The following is a 23,442-nucleotide window of genomic DNA, read 5'->3' as shown; positions in this document are numbered from 1 at the left end:
ATAAGGCTGTAACGTAACAAAATGTGGAAAGTCAAAGGGGCCCGAATACTTCCCCGAAGGAACTGTACATATAGCAGAGATGCAGTTTTGGACTCCACCAACAGGCTGTTCCCTCTCATTGCACACTATCCCATCACAGGCATCTCCAAGGTAAACTGTGACTACAACGCTGGAATGTGATGTCCTCCTGGCTGATTTGGACCCTAATATTGGGATTCCCAACCAAGATAACTATTTAGGCTTCTTACTTTGTACACTTTGCGATATTATAAAGCGGGATGTTGTAAATGTAGTCAATAAGTTACATTTAATCAAATAAATAAACTATTTGCATTAGTGTTAGATATACTAGATAGGCTTAACCATCAACCAGACTATCATTAAGAATACAAACTAGTGCATTTCTGAATGATTGATCGAGTAAAGTTGGATTTAGCCTATGATCTGTCAAGAAAATGTAACAGAAAAACCTTTATTTCATTGTCTCAACATTATGAAAAAAGGCTTCGGTGTGCTGCTATGAGTTCAGTGGCTGCTTAATAACCAGTGTCAGCCAAGTTGCCTCCTTGGTGACTGCGCGCGCGTGTCTATCAACATCGTACAAGGAATGTTTGTTGTCCGGTGCCCCGCAACGTCACGGAATTTGGGAGCGCGACAGTGCGCCCTAGGACTCAAATACTGTGGCATGTTTACCGACGTGAGTTTTCCTGATCCGACTCTTGTTTGGAGCTCGTCTCTCTTGCATTGGAATAGTACAAGGGATAAGGAAAATAATCCGAATATATGATCTCGGTCCCTTTGATGAAAACAGTCCCATTTTACCCTCTGACTTCATGATTCAATTGGGTGTAGATGGTCTATTCGCCAGAGATGTCCACCGCTGCAACTCCAACCACCCCCTCTCAGTTAACATCGGATCAACTCACGGTCATTGTGGCAGCATGTAAGTAAAATTTTAATCTCTCAAAATGTCAAATTTTCCATGAAACTGATGGTGGCATTTGAGCATAGATCAGAATCAGATATAAGCTTAGGCATGTTTTTGTAATTAACCCATCTGTTATGATAAACAGGCATATTGTCATGTCACTTTTCCCTGTTACATTAATAACAGTTGTATGTGTTCATTCGTTTTCTTTGGACAAAGCACAACTATTGTAAAGTTGTAGAAAACTGCAACAGTGTAGCCTATGTGGAACACTGACTTATGCTATAGATCTGGATGGGGAGTCTGATGCCTCAGCAGGTTGTTCACACCAGTGATGATTCTTTTACCTCATCAAATCACTGCTGTGGTGGTGTGATAAGGAATATGTTGAATACACTGTTCGCCAGCTGCTATCACTGTAGATAGCAGTCTATTTGCCGACCACGTTAGATATGAAGCTTTCTATTTCTAGAACCTATCTGTATTATCTTGAAGCTACTAGTGTTCCTCTTGGACTTGTTTTGTATCCGAAGATGAATGACATGGTTGACTTCACATTTATATTTGATAGTAAATTAATTTGAAGTGTGGAAAATCGACTGCGACTAACATTATGATTGCCAATTATCCCTGTCCACAGATTGAAAAACATATTGTGAACAGCGTTCCATTAAATAGTCTACACAGTATGTCCACACAGCGTTTCAACTTAATTACCTGTGACCTGAGCAGGAAAAGCTCTGTCCCCTAGCAACCGCATATTACAGTCTTCTGAACACTATAATAAACTATTACTTTACATTCATTAGACTGAGGCATTACATAATGCACCTTTTGTACAAGTGCGTGTCCATTGTCATTTTGATGCATTGTTAACAGCGGGTGATGAGTTCTCTTCTCCTCTCCTTTACTAGTTTCAGGTCTGGTGTTCTTTGTGGTGATCGTGGTGCTGCTGTCCATATACCGGAAAGAACCTCACTGCTGCAAGGACACCCATGGAGACATGGTAAGGACCTTGAGCTCACTCACTATATTTTATTGAAAGATACAATTAATGAGAAAGTGTCACTTGTAAACAAACCATAAATTAAAGTTAGGCACAGATACAGATTAGATGTGACTGAGGCCAAATGTACCATGCAAAGTAAATGTAGCGCCATTAAGAGTTGGCACGTTTAATTTGCATGGCTATGGGAACAGGCCCAGAATAAACTTGATATGATCACTGTAAAACCATGCATTTGTATTTCATGGAATTATTAACAGTGCTTTGGCTATGAGCTCCAGCTTCCATAACTATCCCTGAGTGCCAAAGCAATCATGGGCTATAGTGTGTGGTGAGGCAGCATTGACAAATGCTATTGATACCTGCGGCAATCTTGTGATGTGTCAACACCACTACAATGAGAATATTACAAACAGATTGTTTAGCTAAACATTTGACTCAAAACATGTTGTATGAAAACATATGAAAACATATGAATGGCTAACACAGGGCGGAGGAAAATCTGATCTTGACTGCAGACAAGCATATCCTGCACAGCCTACTGGAAAATCTCACCCAGAAACCAAAAACTGGATACAATATTCAGTGTTCCCCTGAGTGAGGAACACAAACACTGGCACAGAGGAGTCTTCTGTATCACTGTTGACCTCCTTTCCCCTCCCTCCCAGAGAATAGAACTTAGCAGACAAGAGTATGGATGCCCAAAGTATGGAGGTTCATACATATCAATACTATTTAACAACTTCAAACTATGACCAATATTCAAGTCCCTAACTTGGTACAGGAAATAGGGAAAAGGAAGTATAAACTCTCCATGGAGGTCAGTTTTCAGTTTCCTCCATGTTTCCTCTTCCTGACCTGCGTCCCTGGGGTAGGGTTAGTATGTTATCTCTGGAGCACAGGGATACTACTCATACCTTCCAACTCTTTCCCTTTCTCAGAGAGACAGGAAACACCAACATCTCCTTTGTTTCTGCTATGTTTGGCTCTGGCCTGAACAGATTAGAGAAAAGTTTTTCTGTCTCTTGTCAGGAATAGACAGGCTTGTCCCTTTGTACATGTCAGCCATTTTGACCTGCTGTCAGCTTGAGTAACCCACACATGACACATCAGACAACATTGCTCGTCACTATTTCCATATTGTCAGTGTGGGGAGTGGAGTCTAGTCTATATAGTAAACAGTGGGTGATAGGGTGTAAACATGGAAAGATCTTGGTGGGTATGGAGATGACCTCTGGGATCTGTACTGGGTGAAAGAATACACAGCTAGCTGGCGGTGTGAGCAAAGTAAAAAATCAAGTTTCCTGACGATTTAAGTTGTTTTTATATAGAAACAGATTTGTTGAAATCAGTTTTGTTTTTGGTGTCCCTGTTATGTTGTTTACACATTCCCTGAAATCCTATCCAGTCACCCATATAGTCATAGTGACTGGTTAACTGAGGCATGTTGCAGAAGAGGGTGGTTTTGTTACAAGATCATTACAAGGACACCAACCTGAAGGCAAGCCAGATTGCGAGGGAGGCTCACATGGAAAAAATCCTCTATTGTTTTCTATGGAACGTTTACTTTCCTCTATATGTGTTGTTGCATATACCTTTCCCTGCTTCAGTTTGAATAATGGCCAGACCCTCCTGTGGGTGTTGGGAACAATGGCTCTCCTTCAGGTCGCGGCACTGAAAAAGGCACACTGCCGATGGGGTCCTCCCCCCACTTCAGCTCTGATTTTACACGGTTGTGCTTTTTCACGCTGGGTGAATCCGAGGCAGTAAACAAAAGGACATTTCCCCTTTTTATCCTGAAGACTTTTTTCGCCCCTTGAAAGTGCAACCTAGCGAGGGAAGGTGACCTTTGACATCAATGTTTCTGTGGCGTCTCTCTGTCACATGCTGGAGGGGTGGTGACAAAGGTCAAACTGCATCACTGGGAACGTGAGTGATGTCCCTGTTCAGGCAGGCATCAAACTGGCCCTGATGTTTTGAAGGTGACCATTTTGTCAATATGAACAAGGCTGCTTCCCTATGCATGATTTGCAGTGGGGCAATTTTCCTATGTAAATTGCTACAACCGTTCTCCTACTCATCACGCATCCTCATTTTTATTTATTTTATTTGACCTTTATTTAACTAGGCAAGTCAGTGAAGAACAAATTATTATTTACAATGACGAACAAACCCTAACCCGGATGACGCTGGCCCAATTGGGACTCCCGAGCATGGCCAGTTGTAATGCTGGATTGAACTCTCTCAGGCAAAAAAATTCCTTTGTTGTAATGTCGTCCAAATTAACTATGGGGGCCATAATGTGTATTTGAGCATGCTTGTTAAGAGGAACCTGCTACAGTTCCAAGGAAAGAGAGAGATGCTGAAAAGGTCACACTGTGTGGTTTCTTGCTAGGGACCCTGGTGACACAGTAGGACACTGCATTGTCCCCAATACAAAGAGACTCATTTAGGCCCAGGGTAATCACCTAGTTTTCCGGCAGGGCTTTTGAAGAATTCCAGCACCTCATACAGTGTGAGCCTGCCTAATCTTGTTTGAAATGGGTGGGACTGGAAGGAGGCGCAGAAACTGTAGGGTGGTCGTCTTATTGGATAGATAATTTATGGTATTGCTAAAACAGTCAGGTCCAAAATGAATGAAACAAGGCATGACAATTGGTCAATGAGGCTGAAATTAGGGAATGTCTTCCTAATTGGGACGTTGGGCTAGCCTCGTAATTACCAGACTGATTACCACTGCGTTATCAAAACAGAATGTAACCTCGCAAGACTTTTGGGATGTTGTACAAGGTTAACGTTGGGCAGATCGTCGACATTCAATCTCTATTTTAATTAGATTCTCAAATTTAAATGTAGGCTTGTTAGAAGTTGTTCAGTCATCTCTGTAGTTAATGTGCTAATGGAGGATTCATCATACTATAGTCTAACTCACATTAATCACTGTTCCCTCTGTCCTCCTGCAGGATGCCCCTCCTCAGTACTACAGCAGCAGACAGACACTGGTGGGAAACCCCTGTCTGGACCAGACTCACGACATCATACACGACAACACACACTCACAGGTAAAAAGGCCCAGCACTGGATGGGTCAATACGTTTTCAGTCAATACGTTGTCAGTCCCATTGATACCTGTGTGTCAGGCGGAGCTGGGGGGGGGGGGTGCAATGTGCAACGAGCAGACAAGTAGACAAGTCAGAACCATGGAGAAAGAATTAGGCCTAGGCTACACCTTGCTCTTTAGATAAGTCAGACATTAAACTAAATAACATTAATCATGCATGATCAGGTAGACCGCAGTCTACAACATAAGCAGCAAACACATCCACATCAATTTGATAGGCTATTGCTCTCTGTAGTCAAGCACAAGGAACTGAATCCCATGTGTCTACTACTATGCTATAGTTCAACCTAATTATGTAATATAGAATAGACTACTTTTGCGTTCATATGCCATTTAAAAACAAGTTACAGGGGAGAACATTATAGTAAACCTACTCACCGAACAGATGTGTCGTGTCATGGGGTCATTCATGCGTAATCATGCAATGTAAAATTGTAAATACATTTTGAAATGTCCAAAGAACAGGCAGAACCTAATGCGAACTAACATCTATGTATATTGTCGAAAATAAGAAATGATACGGTTTATATCCCTGAATAAATTATCTTTCAACTTAAAATTGAGCTCATGAGACTTGTCAAATTGTCACTCTTTTTAAATAGTAACCATTCCAGTCATGAGATGTGCATCTCACTTCGCACTTGCAAGTCTTTGCTTTTCAAAAATATTATTTTCTATTTATTTTGTTATATATTCCATAATATTCTACCTATAAAATAGGGATGCCTTGACTGTGATAAGGGCACAGGAATATAAAAGTGTATTTTCTACTAAATTAACAAACAAGGCTATTGCCAATGCAATTTCATATAGCCATAATCACCAGCAGCGCAGCGCCAGTCTCAGGCCAGGGGGCTCATCAAGGGGGTATAGCGACACACAGCTGTACATTGCTTTATAAAATAAGCAACACCAGCTCAGACCAATTCCAAGATTTAATAAAATCATATTATACAGTATATCATATTATATGTACATTTGTCATGTTAAATAATATTTATTTTATTTGTTTTTTGGTACAATGTTTTTCTTGTAAAACATCTCCAGGAACAGGAGGCCCCGCTACTGCTGTGTGTGGATAGGTTTATTGCTCTGATGTGTTTAGTCAGCAGTGATGCACTGACAAGGATTCTCCATGACATTTACATTACATTTACATTTACATTTAAGTCATTTAGCAGACGCTCTTATCCAGAGCGACTTACAAATTGGTGCATTCACCTTATGACATCCAGTAGAACAGTCACTTTACAATAGTGCATCTAAATCTTAAAGGGGGGTGAGAAGGATTACTTATCCTATCCTAGGTATTCCTTAAAGAGGTGGGGTTTCAGGTGTCTCCGGAAGGTGGTGATTGACTCCGCTGTCCTGGCGTCGTGAGGGAGTTTGTTCCACCATTGGGGGGCCAGAGCAGCAAACAGTTTTGACTGGGCTGAGCGGGAACTGTACTTCCTCAGTGGTAGGGAGGCGAGCAGGCCAGAGGTGGATGAACGCAGTGCCCTTGTTTGGGTGTAGGGCCTGATCAGAGCCTGGAGGTACTGAGGTGCCGTTCCCCTCACAGCTCCGTAGGCAAGCACCATGGTCTTGTAGCGGATGCGAGCGTCAACTGGAAGCCAGTGGAGAGAGCGGAGGAGCGGGGTGACGTGAGAGAACTTGGGAAGGTTGAACTCCAGACGGGCTGCGGTGTTCTGGATGAGTTGTAGGGGTTTAATGGCACAGGCAGGGAGCCCAGCCAACAGCGAGTTGCAGTAATCCAGACGGGAGATGACAAGTGCCTGGATTAGGACCTGCGCCGCTTCCTGTGTGAGGCAGGGTCGTACTCTGCGGATGTTGTAGAGCATGAACCTACAGGAACGGGCCACCGCCTTGATGTTAGTTGAGAACGACAGGGTGTTGTCCAGGATCACGCCAAGGTTCTTAGCGCTCTGGGAGGAGGACACAATGGAGTTGTCAACCGTGATGGCGAGATCATGGAACGGGCAGTCCTTCCCGGGAGGAAGAGCAGCTCCGTCTTGCCGAGGTTCAGCTTGAGGTGGTGATCCGTCATCCACACTGATATGTCTGCCAGAGATGCGATTCGCCACCTGGTCATCAGAAGGGGGAAAGGAGAAGATTAATTGTGTGTCGTCTGCATAGCAATGATAGGAGAGACCATGTGAGGTTATGACAGAGCCAAGTGACTTGGTGTATAGCGAGAATAGGAGAGGGCCTAGAACAGAGCCCTGGGGGACACCAGTGGTGAGAGCGCGTGGTGAGGAGACAGATTCTCGCCACGCCACCTGGTAGGAGCGACCTGTCAGGTAGGACGCAATCCAAGCGTGGGCCGCGCCGGAGATGCCCAACTCGGAGAGGGTGGAGAGGAGGATCTGATGGTTCACAGTATCGAAGAAAGCCGATAGGTCTAGAAGGATGAGAGCAGAGGAGAGAGAGTTAGCTTTAGCAGTGCGGAGCGCCTCCGTGATACAGAGAAGAGCAGTCTCAGTTGAATGACTAGTCTTGAAACCTGACTGATTTGGATCAAGAAGGTCATTCAGAGAGAGATAGCGGGAGAGCTGGCCAAGGACGGCACGTTCAAGAGTTTTGGAGAGAAAAGAAAGAAGGGATACTGGTCTGTAGTTGTTGACATCGGAGGGATCGAGTGTAGGTTACCAAACAGACACCAGCAGTATCTTCCATCAAAGAGTTTGTGACATCTCTCTAACTGTTCCATTGTGTTCCCCGGCTGTCTGCTTCTTCTCTCCATCAGTCAGGGCAGCTGTTCCTTATCGGCCTGCCCTCCAGCTACCGCCTGCCCTCCCTGGAGGCGCCCCTCCCCAGGCTGCCCTCCTACGAGAGTGTCAGGAAGAAGGACCGCCAGAGACAGATACACATGATGATCGCTGACCGTTTCGGCCTCAACGGCGCCATGCTGACTGAGGTAAGATACCGGGGGGTGGATGGGTAGCATTAAGTGGCATACTCATAAGTATTGAACGCTGCCTGAAAGTGTAGGTTATTGAACGTTACCAAAGTCAATCTTTAGTCCATAAGAGCCTCACATATAATCTGTTGTTTACTCCTAAGTGCAGTGACCTATAAAAGAGAATAAATGAGAGGTTTTGTTCATTATGAATGTGCTGTCACAGGATAACTGGAGCTTGTTCTAAGATGAAACACTATTCAGAATGCCGTAAATAGGAGCCCTATCATCTCATCTTCTGCTGTAGTGATGCACAGACTGCGCATTCCCAGGTTTTACTGTTGTTGATCTTTCGCCGGGGCTTTGACTTGTGTAACGCTCGAGCAAACAAGGTAATTAGAAAAAGGCAAATCAAACATAATTAAAGCTTGTGTCCTCAGTGTAAACAGTGGCAGAGAATGCAGCTTTGTGCTTTTTTCCTCCTTTACTCGTCTTTTTTTGCTCCTCTTTTTCTTTAGTAAACGTCCCAGTGAATAAGTGCCCTCCCTTCAGTCCCCCATTCTGTCACCGGTAGCTCAAAGTGGCCCCTGTCAGACTTTAGAGGGGGTCTGATGTCCCATAATTGCCCTGTCTGTGCTGTGGCTGTAGGGGCTGGAGTGAAACTTTGTTGCATTGTACATGTGTGGTGTTTTTATAGGCGTGCAGGGCTGTCCTTGCCGCCTGCGGGGGCCCCAAGCAATTAAAAGATAAGGGGTTAGTCAGGGAGTGAGGAGCTGGCTGATGACGGAGATAGGCTCTGTACTGGAGGAGTGATGCTAAAGGCTATGTAAACGCTAACATGATGCCATTAGGTTTGATGTTAGAGATCATGTATCAGCCAATACACGCTAGGAAACACCTACACCTGGGAAATGGAGTCTCTAATCTTAGATGGGATGTAATTTTAGAAGGTCATGGGTTATTTTGTTGTGTGTGTGGAATATATAGCGTTTAACATTTTCAGTATTTTTTTATAGCCTCTCAATTATGAGTGTTAGCATTTATTTATTTATTTTTTATTTAACCTTTATTTTAGGAAGGTGACTCATTCTAAGTGGCTCACTTTGTCACAAAGTATAGCTTGATATGATGAGCTGCGACCCACTCAAATCAAGCCATCCACTCACCCATTTGACACGTACCCACTTACCCTAGGTTCTAAAGCAGTGTTAACCAAAGCTTACTCTTTCTCTCCCACAGCCCCCTCCAACGTATGAGGAGAGCATCCACCACTCCATTGAAGTGCCCTTTGACATTCTGGGGTCTGTAATAGACGCCCCTCATCCCCAGAACATTTACCCTCCGCACACTGGCACAGACCTTACCACTCAGTCAGAGGTAACCACTCAGTGCCCATCCACTCAGGATGCCAACAGTGCCACCCTACCAGTCTGAATCCTCAGACTCGCTACTGACACACGATGACAAGGACAACTGGAGTATTGATGCTTTTTATCCATCTTGATGTGCCAAACTGGTCAGAGGATAACAGACAGGGGAAATGCACACATTCTCAATAGGTTGAATCAGATCCAGCAGCCAATGGGTTGACTGTACTGTAGGAACATCCTGCAGTGACAGTATGCTGGAAGATAGTGACCAAAGATGGTGAAATTCTACATTGCGGGTTACTCCATACTGACAAACTTGAATGTCTAAACACCTCTTGTCAGTTGTGATTTTAAACTGGAGCCTAAATAAGATTGATGAACTGGGAAGACTTGGATTACCATTCTTCAGTGAAAAGGGAAACTGTCCTGTAGATGACCAATACCATGACTATATATGTCTGAGGTGGCAGGTTCTAATGCCAAAGTTAACTGTAAGAGGAGACAGGCCAGGTAGAAAGACACTCCATGACAAATGTGCTGCTGAAAAACAAAGATCATTTTGCTGTGAACAGAAAAAGCACCAAAAAGGGAAGAACGATCTTTAGATTTAAAAGAAATGTTTCTCATATTTTCTACATTTGATCATTTTATGGATTAAAGTAATCTGGATTATTGTTTTTTTGGGGAACTGTGTTGTAGCAAGTTGTTTTCTGAGTAAAACCACTCTCCTCTTTTAGTGCAATGTCTGAGCCAAAAACGTATAAGCGTGAGTTGTAAAATGCTCATATGTCCTACCCTGCTGAACTTGGGTTGTACAGTTGAGCCAGCTACAATTTGTGTGTTAGTCTTGGAACCTGTGAAGAGTGAGTCAACAACACCAAACCTGCGTTGGCTCTGGTAACGGGTCTTAAATGCCCAATGCAGCCGTTTTTTTATATCAAATAATTTATGGGTAACAATAATGTACCTTACTGTAATGGTTTTCCATTAAAATTATCAAAATTGTTTTTTTGTTGCTTTTAAGCGTTAAACGTTTAAACAAGCAATAATTGTGGTCTGAGTGGGGAGGAGAAAAGGGAAAACTAGTTGTTATTGTTAGAGGTTTGGAACTCTTTATTATTAATCTATTAACTCATTTACCACCTGGTGATGCAAAACCTGCTGTTTAGAAGGTCCTTTGTAGAATGTATTTTCAACCAGGAAATAATACTGATCAAATCTTGTTAGTTTCATCAGCATTTGTAAAATATGATGCAAAACACAAACTTCATTTTGACTGCACAGGGCCTTTAAGATACAATTCAGCATTGGGATTGTGGGAAGCGGTAAGGAGCTACCTTTGTTTATTCAAGAGCTCTGTGAACAGTGAATGAGAATATTTGTGTAAAAAGCTTATTTTTTGTTGTTGATTAACTGGGCTGCCTGTTTTAACAGTCCCTGCACAAGCTTGAGAAGAAACCAGTATGAATGACAAGAAAAAGTATGTAATATTTCCCTCACATCATGTCTGAAACAAAAGTATGAGGTTTCAACAGCCGTTAGCAAGTTCTATTCAAAAGACATATAAATTCCTGTCTGTCACGTAAACTAATTGAGATGGTGGTGGCTTCTAGATAAAGACATGTTTAACACAGCGCCTGTGTGCTGTCTCTGTCTGGCCTTAATGTCCACTAGTTTCCTTTTCACCTCATTTAACACATGATTTACTTAACAAAAGGCACATCTCAATAGGTGGTCCAGGTATGACATGAACAAGCAGGGGGAGGGGCAGGTGGTACTTTCCTCTTTTGTTCTCCATTGTTCCTCAAACAAGGAGGAGGCTGATGACATCACATCTGACCATCTCCTTTTATTTTATTTATTTAACCTTTATTTAACTAGGCAAGTCAGTTAAGAACAAATACTTATTTACAATAACGGCCTAGGAACAGTGGGTTAACTGACTTGTTCAGGGGCAGAACGACAGATTTTTACCTTGTCAGCTCGGGGATTCGATCTAGCAACCTTTCGGTTACTGGCCCAACGCTCTAACTACTAGGCTACCTGCCGCCCCAAACCTGCCACTCCAAAATCCTTGAAGTTAACTTAAAGTTTGCGGTTGTCTCTAAAACACTATTTTGCTCAAAACATCTTTTTTTTTTAACCCTTTAGTGTATGTATTTATACTTGGGATATTTGAACAGGAAAAGTAAAACAAAATCACTGGAGGACGTCTAACTTTCACTTTCCGAACCCTCTAAACTGCACTTTACATTGGTGGGAGCAGTGTTTTTGTGCATTTTGAATGACCCTGGAACCTAACGATTATACAAGTGAATTAATGACCTGTAAGTTTACTTTGAGCCCAGCACCAAGTTATATCTGACCTGTACACACACATTGAACATATGTATGTAAATAATAAACTGTTATTAAATCCAATTGTATTAGCCACATTCACCGAATACAACAGTAGACCTTACAGTGAAATGCTTACTTACGAGCCCCTAACCAACAATGCAGTTGGATATACAGATAAGATTACGGATAAGAATAAGAAATAAAAGTAACAAGTAATTCAAGAGCAACAGTAAAATGACAATAGCGAGACTATATACAGGGGGGTATTTTATATTTTCTTAATCATGTAAATTGTTACTTGCAATGGGTGAATTCTTTTTAAAAGTCATAATGACAGTCTAAGGAGGAAAATGGATGCATCTGTTTCTGTATTAATGAACATGTTACCTCTGTGCCTTGTCAAAGTCCTTCTCCATCCATTGTCACTCAAAAGCTTGACCTCTGACATCTGGTGGCCAGCTATAGAATTGCAGTCTTGAAGATCACCATATTAACTGAACTGAACTGAACCAACCCACCCCATAATTTTGAGACAATACTCTCACATACACATAATGATGTCACAGTCAGTAATATATAGAACTCATTAGATGAAGTGTCCACAAGGGTTCCATTGTCCTGCTGTTGGGTGTCTAATTAGAGAGAGAGAGAGAGAGAGAGAGAGAGAGAGAGAGAGAGAGAGAGAGAGAACAAAACGAGGTCATTAAGCTCCTCACAGTTGGGCAGCACAGCTTGAAACAGCCTAAGGGCAGAATGAGAAGACACTACAGGATGAACAACTTCCATGACCGTCTTCTGACTGACAGACACAAAGTGCAACTGTTTGGTAATCCCCTTGAGCTCTTGTCCTAAAAGATGAGCCCCATATAGTTAATTAGGTCTTATGGTCGTTTGATCCCTTAAAACACAGACCACAAAAAGAGGTGACATGGGGTGCTCTCTTCATCATTGACATCTCAACAGCTAATTAAGCATACAGATTTGGCATTTAAGGGATTAGCACATGCTATATTGAAAGACAGGCGTTTGTTAAATTTACAATTACTTTCTGATAACCCTTCAGATTTCAATGAAGGAAAGCAAATAGCAGTGGATTTTTTCTTCAATAAACGTCCTAATCTTTGTAGCCCTTTACACTCGTACCTGTATATGGATTGAAAATGACAGATTTGGGCACTAATAAGTGCCTAAATTGGAATGCAGTTACTGTACAGTAACATGCTATACATGACATCAGAGCTCTGGCTCTGAACTTCACAGTGCTGTATGGGTTTTGGCTGACAGCCGTTCTGAACTTGAGCACCACGCGTGCCAGAGGTCTCCTCAATCACTCCCAGTAATTGGGCAACTTTTACAAATATTTTGTTGTCTGAGTGAGGGAAATTATGTAAATGAAGATGAATCAATCAATGTATTCTGAAAGACGAGATGTTGAGGAATATAATAAATACAGCTTTGATGTCATACGAGCAACACAAACATCCATGAGACCAAATGTGAACTTCACATTTCCAAACATAAAACTCATGTCATTTACAGTGTCAGTGTTTATGATCACTATGTTTGATGTACAGTTACCAGATGACATGGCATCATGTAGGCAATAGAACACGCTTTCAAATCATGCCCTCCTGACCCAGATTGCGATTTATAATGGACCGTTTTTGGATTGCGTAAACAACAACAGTAATTGTGTGATGGCAGGAATGCAGGGTTGTGTTCCAAACTAAACAACTACAAGTGTGCTTGCTCTAGTTCCTCAACAGCACAGCTAGGAGAGCTAAACTAAATCCTTCTGGTTGAAGACTCTTCTTTGACTCATAAAAGTGCATTGAAAATGCTTAGGAACTGTGCAAACTTTGGAGAGGTATGTGGCCACTTAGTCCTCTCGAACCTACTCACTCAGACCCTTGTAATTTTTGAGGGGTCTTATGTTACACCTGCCCCATATTCTCCAGGAATAGTCTTATCATGTTACAGAATGTATCCAGAGTAGTTTTAGATTTTGTTATCAAGAAATGCATCAAAAAGTACAGTAAATGTAAAATGCACATTAAATAAACAGGGTAATAATGTTTGGATTCAGTCGTGTCAGGTGAACTGTTGCATCCTCACCTTTGATCTAATACTTTCCCCATCATCTCCAAGCTGTTCCCTTTCAAATGCAACCATGGTTATGCATTTCATATCATTTATATTGTACACACACACACACAAGTATTTGAACCCACGTTTACCATGTTTATTATATTAAAGACACATTCATTCTCCTCTACTATATAAGTAGGACAGGGTGACATCCCTCCAACTTTGAGAAAAAACACTTTATATCAGTTGTCTCGAGATGGCTCGTAGCATAGCATCTCTCTCCATTGCATTCAGGCGTTAACAAATCTCATCGAATATTTAAAACGGGATAACAATAATGCTATGTATCCACCAATCCAAAGAAAGGATAGGCGGGAGCTAGACAGCCCGTAGTTCCACTTTGTGGACAACTGATGTACCACAACAATCATGGCGGCGCTGTTTGTCTGCCTTCGGATTCAGAAAACGGAGAGAGCCGAACCATCTTCGTTCCTAGGAAAATCTTGTATGTAAACAAGGTCAGTCATACTGCAGCATACAGTCAACTTGTTCTCCAGTATATAGAAGACACCAATCGGCTTACATTACAACATTGTGACAGGTATGTCTAACAAGTTTGTACGACTCAACTGCATGATTGTGTCAAATTTGCCATAAAATATAATACATTAATTTCGATTGCATGGAAGTCCACAGACGTCACATAACAGCATGGCATTGTTTAGTGTCGCAAAAATAACTTAACTATCATGCATAGTGCAAAATTCGACATGTTGCAATGTCAACCAAGGATATATAGGATCAAGCTCTCTGGCAGTGCCACAAAGTCACACGAACCTACTCATTACTTTGTGCGCAGACTGCGTGTGTCTAGACTGGTCTGTAACTGGGTCACTGTCACTCAAACAAAATATGTAATACACATAGGCCTACTCTGAATACCTGAACATTGTTTCCTGTTTTTGTTTTCATGATTTAATTTGCCTTCTCACATTTGTGTTGCATTGTATTCCACTTCCTTCCATTGTATTTATTTATATTCTATTAAAGGTTGACATGAGTTTACCATTCATTTTATAACAAATGCCACCTGGTTCTGCTCTCCACAATGTGTGCTGATGAATATGCATTTCATTTATCAAAATTATTATTTTGTGCCGGCCATTATTATTTGGTCTATATTGTGCTTGCCATCCTCTATCTGTTTGTACTTGGCTGTATCAGGACCATAAACCCGGTTTGGAAGTCCTTCTAGGTAATCTGCTAAGGGCTTCAGTGGCACACTGACTTAACTCACGTGCCACATTTACCCTGCTGCTGACAGCAGACTTACTGGCTTAGCCCACAAGGTGTGTGTTTGTGTGTCTCTATGTTATGGAAAAACAAAGGCCAAACATTACTGCTGGCAGATGAGACAGCAGCAAAGAGCATGCAGGGCCAGTCACGTTGCAGAGGGCCAAGTAACCTCTGCTCTGACTCATCACTGATCCTAACCAAGTTACTGATCAGTTGATGCCCCAGGCTCTAAAAGTGGGTAGGATCCCGTGCTTATCTCACAATGATAATATGACTTGAATAACATCCACACAATAACTAGGTCAGAGTATCATTAAAAATACCAAAGGGGAGGTATTCTTCATGTTATGATGACCACAGAGGTGTTACTGTTATGATTTGGTCCAGTACGATTAGCCATGTGTTGCCTGTCCTCCGCACGATGATTAACGATTTAAAGCAATCTTCTTAACAGGGGAGCTGCGTTACTCCTTTGGCCATGATGCCAATGTCTTTTAACTTGACTCGGGACAGAATATAGGGCAGTAGGGTGGAACAGCTGACACATTTCTAAGGAAAGTAGGGCAGGGGTAGTTTTAGATTTCAAACCATTTGAGTCCCCTTAGAGAATTTAGGTGGTCCTGCTACCACTGAATCAGATCAGTGGTGTGGTTTTAGTTCAGCAGTAGCACCTGTCAATCTGAAATCCTTACACGGGTAGTGTACATTCTGTCAAGTAGAGGTTCCCTGTCTGTCAAGGTACATTTATAATGCTATTTTATCTGTCTTTTTCTTTGTAGAGTCTCAGCACAGTTTCCAAGATGATGCAGTGTTTCCACTTTATAGTCGAGCCGGTCAAGAACATCACAGCCAAGCTTAAGGTACAGTTGGTCAAACTCCTGTCATGCATTACAAATCCTCCAAACAACAAAAACACAATTTACATGTTTTTTTGTTCAAATCTTGTTTTGCTACGGTCAGAGATTTTATCATAAAGGAAAGTCACCTTGAAACGGCTGTGGAGGGGTTGTCATGGTAGCGTCACCAGTCACATGCTTACTCCTGTAGTTTGATTTAATTACCTATTGATTTATATTTAAAACAAATTAAATCAAAGCTGATGGGTCCTTTTCTGGGTTGACCTTATTACTTTTTAAACCACTAGAAAAACACTAATTTCTGTCCTAAATCTGTTTCCTTTCCTCTTTTCCTAAAATGTATATTTCATTGCTACATTCTATGTGATCTAACTCTTCTCACTCTTTTTTTTTTTTGTCTGTCAGGAATCTCGCAAGAGGGCGAAGAATGAGAAGCGAGAGCCACTGGAAGAGAATCAGCTGTTTATAGTGGAGCTGGCCAGAGATCTCAATCGAGTGTGCCAGGTACACTGAAATATATACACACCTTTTGTAACATCCATTATGCAAGTATCCACTGTCAGGTCTAGTTTGGAGGATAAACAAGTCTACTAAATCCCCCACTTGTCTATATCCTGTCTGCAGAGGTCTGAGGTGCTGGGGAACATCTGGAAACTAGAGGACATCTGGCCCACTCCTCTTTGCAGGGCCTTCATCCTGGAGTGGGCGTCTCTGCTGGAGAGCAAGGTATGGAGAGCAGGAGCCAATATACTGTAACAGCTATTAATATATACTGTATAGCTTGCAGGCGACTTTCTATAAACACGTGTTGAATGAGTCTTCACCTGTTGTCAGCAGAAGAGGCCCATGCAGTCGGATGGCTGGCCAGAGGAGAGCGAGTGGAGGGAGCAGGACCTGTTCAGTGAGAACGAGATGGAGAACGCTAAGAGGACCATCATTAACTGGACCAAGGACCTGAGAGCCCAACCTGAGCAAAGTGTGTGGCCTGGGGAGGCTGTGGCTCAAGTTCTGGAGGACCTCCAGGCTGCATGGAGGAGTCACCACATGCCCAACCTCCTGACAGCCATGGAACTGCTCATGTGGGTCTTACTGACACAGGGCCTGGACAAGGTGGGGGCCTCCTTAAATATCAATTGTCCCCCTTTAAAATAAATTAATGTATATTCATGTTAACTGCTCTGATATTTACCAAAGCCGCTTTTCTCCCTCTCCATCTTTGTGCTTGCAGGAAGCCATCCCTCAACAGTGGCTCATATGGAAGCAGAGGACTCAGAAGATAGGTGCTGCCCACTACATTCCTCACTCAGGTATGTGATGCCTTGGACAGGCATTGACAGAGCCAGGTGTGATGTTCACAGAATGTATCGTTAATTTGACAATTTTTTGTTACTAATCTTATGTATATTCTAGTATGGGACTGGATCTCTAATGCAGCAGTGGAGATTTCCCTTGACCTGGACACGGCCAACCCTGACCTGCTGATCTCCAACGACGAGAAGAAGATGCGCTGCGGCTTCGAGAGAAAGGATGTGCCAAACTACCACCAGCGATTCGATGGCTGGTGGTGCGCCACAGGGGTGGAGGGTTTCAACTCTGGCCGCCACTACTGGGAGGTGGAGGTGGGGGAGCGGGACTTTCGGCTGGGTGTGGCCAAGGAGTCAGCCCTGAGGAAGGGCTTCAAGTCCCTGAACACAGATACGGGCTACCTGACCCTGCGCCTGGAGAGGGGCACGGAGCTCAAGGCCCTGACTGTGCCCTTCACTGCCCTGCCGCCTGGTCTCATCTCCCGCAAGGTGGCCGTCTACCTGGACTACGAACAGGGCCAGCTGTCCTTCTACGACATAGACAGCCGCTCCCACATCTACACCTACAATGAGAGCTTCAACGAGAAGCTGTTCCCTCTGTTCGGCACGACGGAGATCATTAAGGACCTGGTGATCAAGTCCCCTGGGAGCAAGGCCTATTGCCTCTGTCCCTCCCTGTGCCTGTTGGGCTGAACTTTCCCTCTTAACACCATCCCTCCACCCTATGGTTACCCTCTCACCACTCCTATAGAGTAATCAGAACCTTCGTTACTGTAAAGAACTAGACCATCATGATATTGGATAGCTATGTGACCACTGATGCTGCTGCTTCTATGTGATTCTTTCTGCCTCTTCCTTACTCCAGTTATGCTATGCACTCACATGCTCTGTATTTTCGTACATTTGAAAGAATACCGTAGTATTATCTTAATATATTGTGAAATATTAATCCTGCAATAACAATGCACTTTCCGTGATGAATAAATACATGAAACTCAAAAGGTTCTACTTTTTATGCTGTGTTTTATTGAAGTCCTTCAAATGTGATCATGTTATTGAAGACCACTGTGATCTGAAATAAAAACACAATAACTATTTCATACTGAACTGTACAATGTCATAAGGTAATCCTGTTATGAAGCTTAGAAGTTCTAGATTTGTTTACTTACCAAGTGGGGGTGTTGATGAGAAGACCTTCTCCTCCTCCTCCTCCTTCTTCTTCTCCTCCTCCTCCTCCTCCTCCTCCTCCTCCACTACTATGACAGCACAAAATACCAGGTATCATTTGAATGGAACTTAAAGCCAAATAAAACGAGTCCCAGAATTGACATACAAATAGTTTCCGATTAATATTTATTTTCTTGCCATTCTCTCGACAATAACATCATTTTCTCATATCTCAATTACTTACATGTCAAATGCTGTCCAGAAATAAAGAGGGGGCCCTGCCCAGAGCGAAGGTTGAAGATGACAGGTGGGATGAGCTCAAACCCACTGAAACTGACCATGGGTTGGCACATAGGGTGAAGTGTGGCAATGGGCACTGGCTTGCAGCATTCCCCAACTCTGTCCTGTACCTCCACCACATGCATCTCCTTACTGGCCTCTGCACCCAGACACATCTATACACAAGGGGAGCAGAGATTAGGAGTTGGGCTGTCATTGGACTATGTTAATGGTTGTGTCACTGACTAAGCCAAGTGATCTCTGCTAATGGGGTGTGTGGAGAGGGCTGGAGATGGACTAAAGACTTAGACTGACCGTTCGGATAAAGAACTGATGCTCCAACAAATCCTCCGCTATTTCAAACACTGCCTTTCTCTGGGTGTCATTCAGCTCACAGCCTAGTCAGAGGGGAGAGGAGACCCTGGGTTTACAATACATTGTTGTGCATCTAGGTCACCAATTTCAAACCATCTCAAAGTGGCATTAACCTCTGTTACATACCCCAGAGCACACAGACAGTGTCAGAAACAGAGGGTGAAAGGGAGAGATCCATGGAGATGAAGCGGAGTGGAGTTATCCTCTTAATATTCTGCAATCCTGTGCCTCTTCTCTACCTGCTTTATAGATAAATAAATCAGGGTTTTTGATTGTGTCAGTGCTTTTGGTTTGGGTGTTGATAAAGTGGTCTATGGAGGTCACCAAATTCAATTAGAACTTAAATGTCAATTGTAACTCACCTCACTGAACAAGACAACAAAACAATTCTAGCATTAGAATATGTCCAGGGGCCTGTTGCACAAAAGTAGAATTAAGACATCCGGGATAAATGACTCAGCTGAGCTCAATGAAGCCAAAACATGTGCGTCCAGGCTTAATTGGTTGCACAAAGACCAAGCCAGGATGAGCAGACACGGATTCATTAAGCCAGGTGAAACCAATCCTGGATAGGTGCGCGCTCACGGCTCACTCAAATAGACCCCGCCACAGATCACAGATTAATTGATTTACCATGGCAACTAGAGCCGCGTACTTTTCCCCGTCGGAAGCACAAATCCTCATGGAGGCATACTAGGAGGTAAAAGATATAATTAAGAAGAAAGGCAACACCGCCACAGTGATAAAGCAAAGAGAAAAAGCGTGGCAAAGTATTGCAGACCGCCTGAATGCGTAAGTAGTGCACAATTACACACTCACCGCTCCGCTGAAACATCACAATTACAATTCAAATATTTAATTCACATCTCCAAAAACGTAGTTGTACTGTAATTATGAAACGGTTCAATTTTTAATTGAAATGCACTGCAGATATGAGTGAAATTGTGTAAAGTAAGTCCATCACACTGTATAAAGCTATGATAAATTATTATTAAAGCCTTACATTATTATTTAACGTTACTACGCTCAGTACGGTTTAATCTTAGCCGTTGTACTCTGCTTCTTATGTTGTCCACCGTTTTTTTTGTGTTTCTCCTGCTTTCATTAATGTAAAGCTGCTTTGACAGAATGAAACAATTGTGAAAAGTGCTATATAAATAAAATTTAATTGAATAAATAGATGAGCTATAATAATAATCACTTTAATTTATATAGCGCCTTTCAAAGGACCCAAGGTCGGTTGCTCAGTGCACTGCAAAAATGTCTTTCTTACTTAGTATTTTTGTCTTGTTTTCAGTAAAAAAAAAATATCTAAAAAACATCTTGAATATTTTCTTGAGCAAAATTACCTAGGAAAATAAGCAACAAAAATCTGCCAGTGAAACGAGAACTTTTCTAAAATTAAGTGTTTATGGAAAAAGTAAACTTATTTCAAGAGAATTTTTATTATATTGACAGATTTTTTTATTTGCTTGTTTTAAGCACACATTTACTTAAAGTTTATATTTTTTGTCTAAACTATACTTATTTTGCTAGGTCATTTAGCAAATCAAGAAAATACATCTTTATTTAAGTTTTTTATTTTTTATATTTTTACTGAAAACAAGACAAAAATACCAAGTAATTTTTTGCATTGTGACTCCATTAAATGTGTGTGTGTGTGTGTGTAGATTAAACATGAACGGGCCAAAACGGACATGGCAGCAGGTCAAAATCAAATACAAGAACATTCTGCAGAATGGTATGGTCCCTGACTAATATTTAACAAAGCACAAGCATATATTGTACCCAGAAGGTGCCTGCTCACACATTGTCTGTACTGTTTTAGCAGTGAAAAAGAATACCCACAGACAAGGCACGGGTGGTGGGTCACCAAAGGCTGACCTTACCCCAGCAGAGGACATGGCCTTGGAGCTAAATAAAGGCAGGCCCGTCTTAGAGGGGATCCCTGGGGGAAAGAGACGAGCATAGGTTCCTCCCAAGATGCCACCCGCTTCATTCAAGGTATGTCCTTCCATCTCTACATGGGATACAACCACATTCATATTGAATCAATTTGGACTGTCTGACTTTGGTTTACCTATTGCCTTGCAGTGTCTGGCAGCACTGTGTTCCTGTTAGAGCCACCAGCACAAGCACCAGACGATGCTGATCCAGTGAGTACTCCATCAAAGGCATACTGTAGGCCTGGCATGTCTTGTCTACTAGCTTCAATATGAATCCGATTAAATGTGATAGGGTGAAGGCCCCAGTGCAGCAGCAACAGCACATGATGGAGACGATGATGATGATGAGGAGGAGACCATCTCTCTGGATTCCAGAAGGCATGAGGTATCATGGTAAGACTGTGAAAGTACTATTTACTCTACAATGGTGAGGAGTCCTCATCAAAATCAAAAAATCTAATTTCTTTTACAGGACCCAGATGCTATACAGTGGGAAAACCAGCCTGGCAACATAGTGCGTATTAATAAAAGGACACCACATCCAGCCAAATTCCAGCTGCGCTAATTGTATTGTGTTCACAGAGCTCACAAGCTATCAGAAAGTTGTATGGCAACCACCTCCGGCACCAAATAGAACTGGCAGACATAGACATTCAGTACAAGAAGAAAAAGATGGAAAATCTTGCACTGGAGTCTGAAATAAAAAAGAGGACAATTAGGAAACTGGACCTTGAAATAAAAAAACTTGAGAGGGAGGTGAGATATGCCTTCAATCTACACTGAATGCTAACTGTAACACAAATGTATTAATCATTATTTGTATTTCCTCCCCCAGCTCCAAGAAGATGACACAGCTCAAAATAAAAATTAGGTATATTCTCGTAAAGTCAAGTGAGCCATGACATATGAGCTCTTATTGTGAGCACACAGGACGGTGGCATCTTTCTAAGGTTTTTTTTATTTTCCCAGCAATCAGTACAACCAAGTCATCGTTATAAGGCATCGCCCTCTTTTGCCCACCCCCCCCCAGCACCAGGTGTGGCCACTAGCCTATATGAAGGCCCAAAATTGTGTGTTCCTTTCTGCTCTGACAATGGCATGCCCATTCGTGCGAGATGTGGTGGATGAAGAAGCACTTGTGCTGAGGAGAGCCTTCAGGAGAGAAAGGGTCTTCAGGGACCGGTTGGACCCACTGGCCTTCCCTGACGACCATCTATATGAAAGATACAGGTTTTCTGCAGATGGCATCAGGTATCTATGCAGACTACTGGGTCCCAGGATTAAGCACCGCACTGCACGGAGCCATGCACTGAGTGTGGAGCAAATGGTTTGTGTGGCCTTGCGCTTTTTTGCTAGTGGAGCCTTCCTGTACTCAGTGGGGGATGCAGAACAGCTGAACAAGGCCACAATTTGCCGCACAATAAGGAGTGTGTGTCTGGCTATCAAAGCATTAGCAGATGTCTTCATCTCCTTCCCTGGCCACAGAAGACTCTGTGACATCAAATAGGAGTTCTATAGGATTGCAGGTAAGAGGATCTACAAATTACAGGACAACTGTTAACACATAGTAGGATACTCATTACTTTGTGTGACAGGTTTCCCCAATGTCATTGGTGCAGTGGACTGCACACACATAAGGATAAAAGCCCCCTCAGGTGCCCATGAGGCCGATTTTGTGAATAGGAAATCCTTTCACAGCATTAATGTTCAGGTGAACATAACTTTTGATATTGTCCATTGACGAACACTCTGCATTGCCAGTGATGTGCATTGATTGGTGTAATATTCCTCATCTTATGATTTCAGATGGTCTGCAATGCTGACTGTGTGATCAGCAATGTTGTGGCAAAATGGCCTGGCTCAGTCCATGACTCCAGAATCTTTCGGGCCTCTGAAATCTATCAGTGCCTATCACAAGGTAAGCCACACAACCCCTATTTATAACCATCATGGCTGTGTCAAGAATATCACTGTGTTTATGAGGTAGTAATGATGAGATTTTGTGTTGACAGGTGAATTCAAATCAAATCAAAATCAAATCAAATTTATTTATATAGCCCTTCGTACATCAGCTGATATCTCAAAGTGCTGTACAGAAACCCAGCCTAAAACCCCAAACAGCAAACAATGCAGGTGTAAAAGCACGGTGGCTAGGAAAAACTCCCTAGAAAGGCCAAAACCTAGGAAGAAACCTAGAGAGGAACCGGGCTATGTGGGGTGGCCAGTCCTCTTCTGGCTGTGCCGGGTAGAGATTATAACAGAACATGACCAAGATGTTCAAATGTTCATAAATGACCAGCATGGCCGAATAATAATAAGGCAGAACAGTTGAAACTGGAGCAGCAGCACAGTCAGGTGGACTGGGGACAGCAAGGAGCCTTAATGTCAGGTAGTCCTGGGGCACGGTCCTAGGGCTCAGGTCAGTTGAAACTGGAGCAGGAGCATGGCCAGGTGGACTGGGGACAG

At 42.6% G+C, this 23,442-nt stretch overlaps 3 protein-coding genes and 1 long non-coding RNA gene across 7 annotated transcripts; 3 read left to right on the top strand and 1 right to left on the bottom strand.

The window, feature by feature from the left end:
- The first annotated feature begins 166 nt into the window (after positions 1-166).
- On the top strand, positions 167-11,745 carry LOC118376793 (uncharacterized). Its single transcript, XM_035763576.2, has 5 exons — positions 167-943; positions 1,843-1,934; positions 4,898-4,996; positions 7,802-7,972; positions 9,194-11,745. The coding sequence occupies exons 1-5, from the start codon at positions 853-855 to the stop codon at positions 9,386-9,388; spliced, it is 648 nt and encodes a 215-aa protein (XP_035619469.1). The 5' UTR covers positions 167-852; the 3' UTR covers positions 9,389-11,745.
- A 2,481-nt stretch (positions 11,746-14,226) lies between these two features.
- On the top strand, positions 14,227-18,210 carry LOC118376794 (butyrophilin subfamily 1 member A1-like). 2 transcript variants are annotated; one of them, XM_035763577.2, is made up of 7 exons: positions 14,227-14,353; positions 15,828-15,908; positions 16,311-16,409; positions 16,530-16,631; positions 16,740-17,015; positions 17,134-17,212; positions 17,316-18,210. In XM_035763577.2, exons 2-7 carry the CDS (start codon positions 15,849-15,851, stop codon positions 17,900-17,902), a joined length of 1,203 nt encoding a protein of 400 aa, XP_035619470.2. In that variant the 5' UTR covers positions 14,227-14,353; positions 15,828-15,848; the 3' UTR covers positions 17,903-18,210. The 2 variants fall into 2 exon arrangements, with proteins under 2 accessions (XP_035619470.2, XP_035619471.2); XM_035763578.2 differs by having other exon boundaries at positions 14,228-14,353; positions 16,743-17,015.
- A 19-nt stretch (positions 18,211-18,229) lies between these two features.
- Positions 18,230-19,534, bottom strand: LOC118376795 (nucleoplasmin-like). Of its 3 annotated transcripts, none has more exons than XM_035763581.2 (6): positions 19,393-19,531; positions 19,157-19,269; positions 18,971-19,053; positions 18,621-18,831; positions 18,379-18,465; positions 18,230-18,281 (listed from the first exon to the last, which is right to left on the bottom strand). In XM_035763581.2, the coding sequence occupies exons 2-6, from the start codon at positions 19,206-19,208 to the stop codon at positions 18,262-18,264; spliced, it is 453 nt and encodes a 150-aa protein (XP_035619474.1). In that variant the 5' UTR covers positions 19,209-19,269; positions 19,393-19,531; the 3' UTR covers positions 18,230-18,261. The 3 variants fall into 3 exon arrangements, with proteins under 3 accessions (XP_035619474.1, XP_035619473.1, XP_035619475.1); XM_035763580.2 differs by having other exon boundaries at positions 18,231-18,281; positions 19,157-19,272; positions 19,393-19,534; XM_035763582.2 differs by having other exon boundaries at positions 18,240-18,281; positions 18,379-18,462; positions 19,157-19,272; positions 19,393-19,534.
- Positions 19,535-19,698: 164 nt separating this feature from the next.
- LOC118376798 (uncharacterized) lies at positions 19,699-21,537 on the top strand. The gene is made up of 5 exons (XR_008136613.1): positions 19,699-19,822; positions 20,701-21,034; positions 21,125-21,186; positions 21,269-21,369; positions 21,449-21,537. It is a non-coding gene; the product is annotated as an uncharacterized LOC118376798 (long non-coding RNA).
- Positions 21,538-23,442: the final 1,905 nt, after the last annotated feature.

This window comes from Oncorhynchus keta, chromosome 5, assembly GCF_023373465.1.
Source record: "Oncorhynchus keta strain PuntledgeMale-10-30-2019 chromosome 5, Oket_V2, whole genome shotgun sequence".
NCBI lineage: Eukaryota > Metazoa > Chordata > Actinopteri > Salmoniformes > Salmonidae > Oncorhynchus > Oncorhynchus keta.
This window is presented reverse-complemented; position numbering and strand designations above follow the sequence as displayed.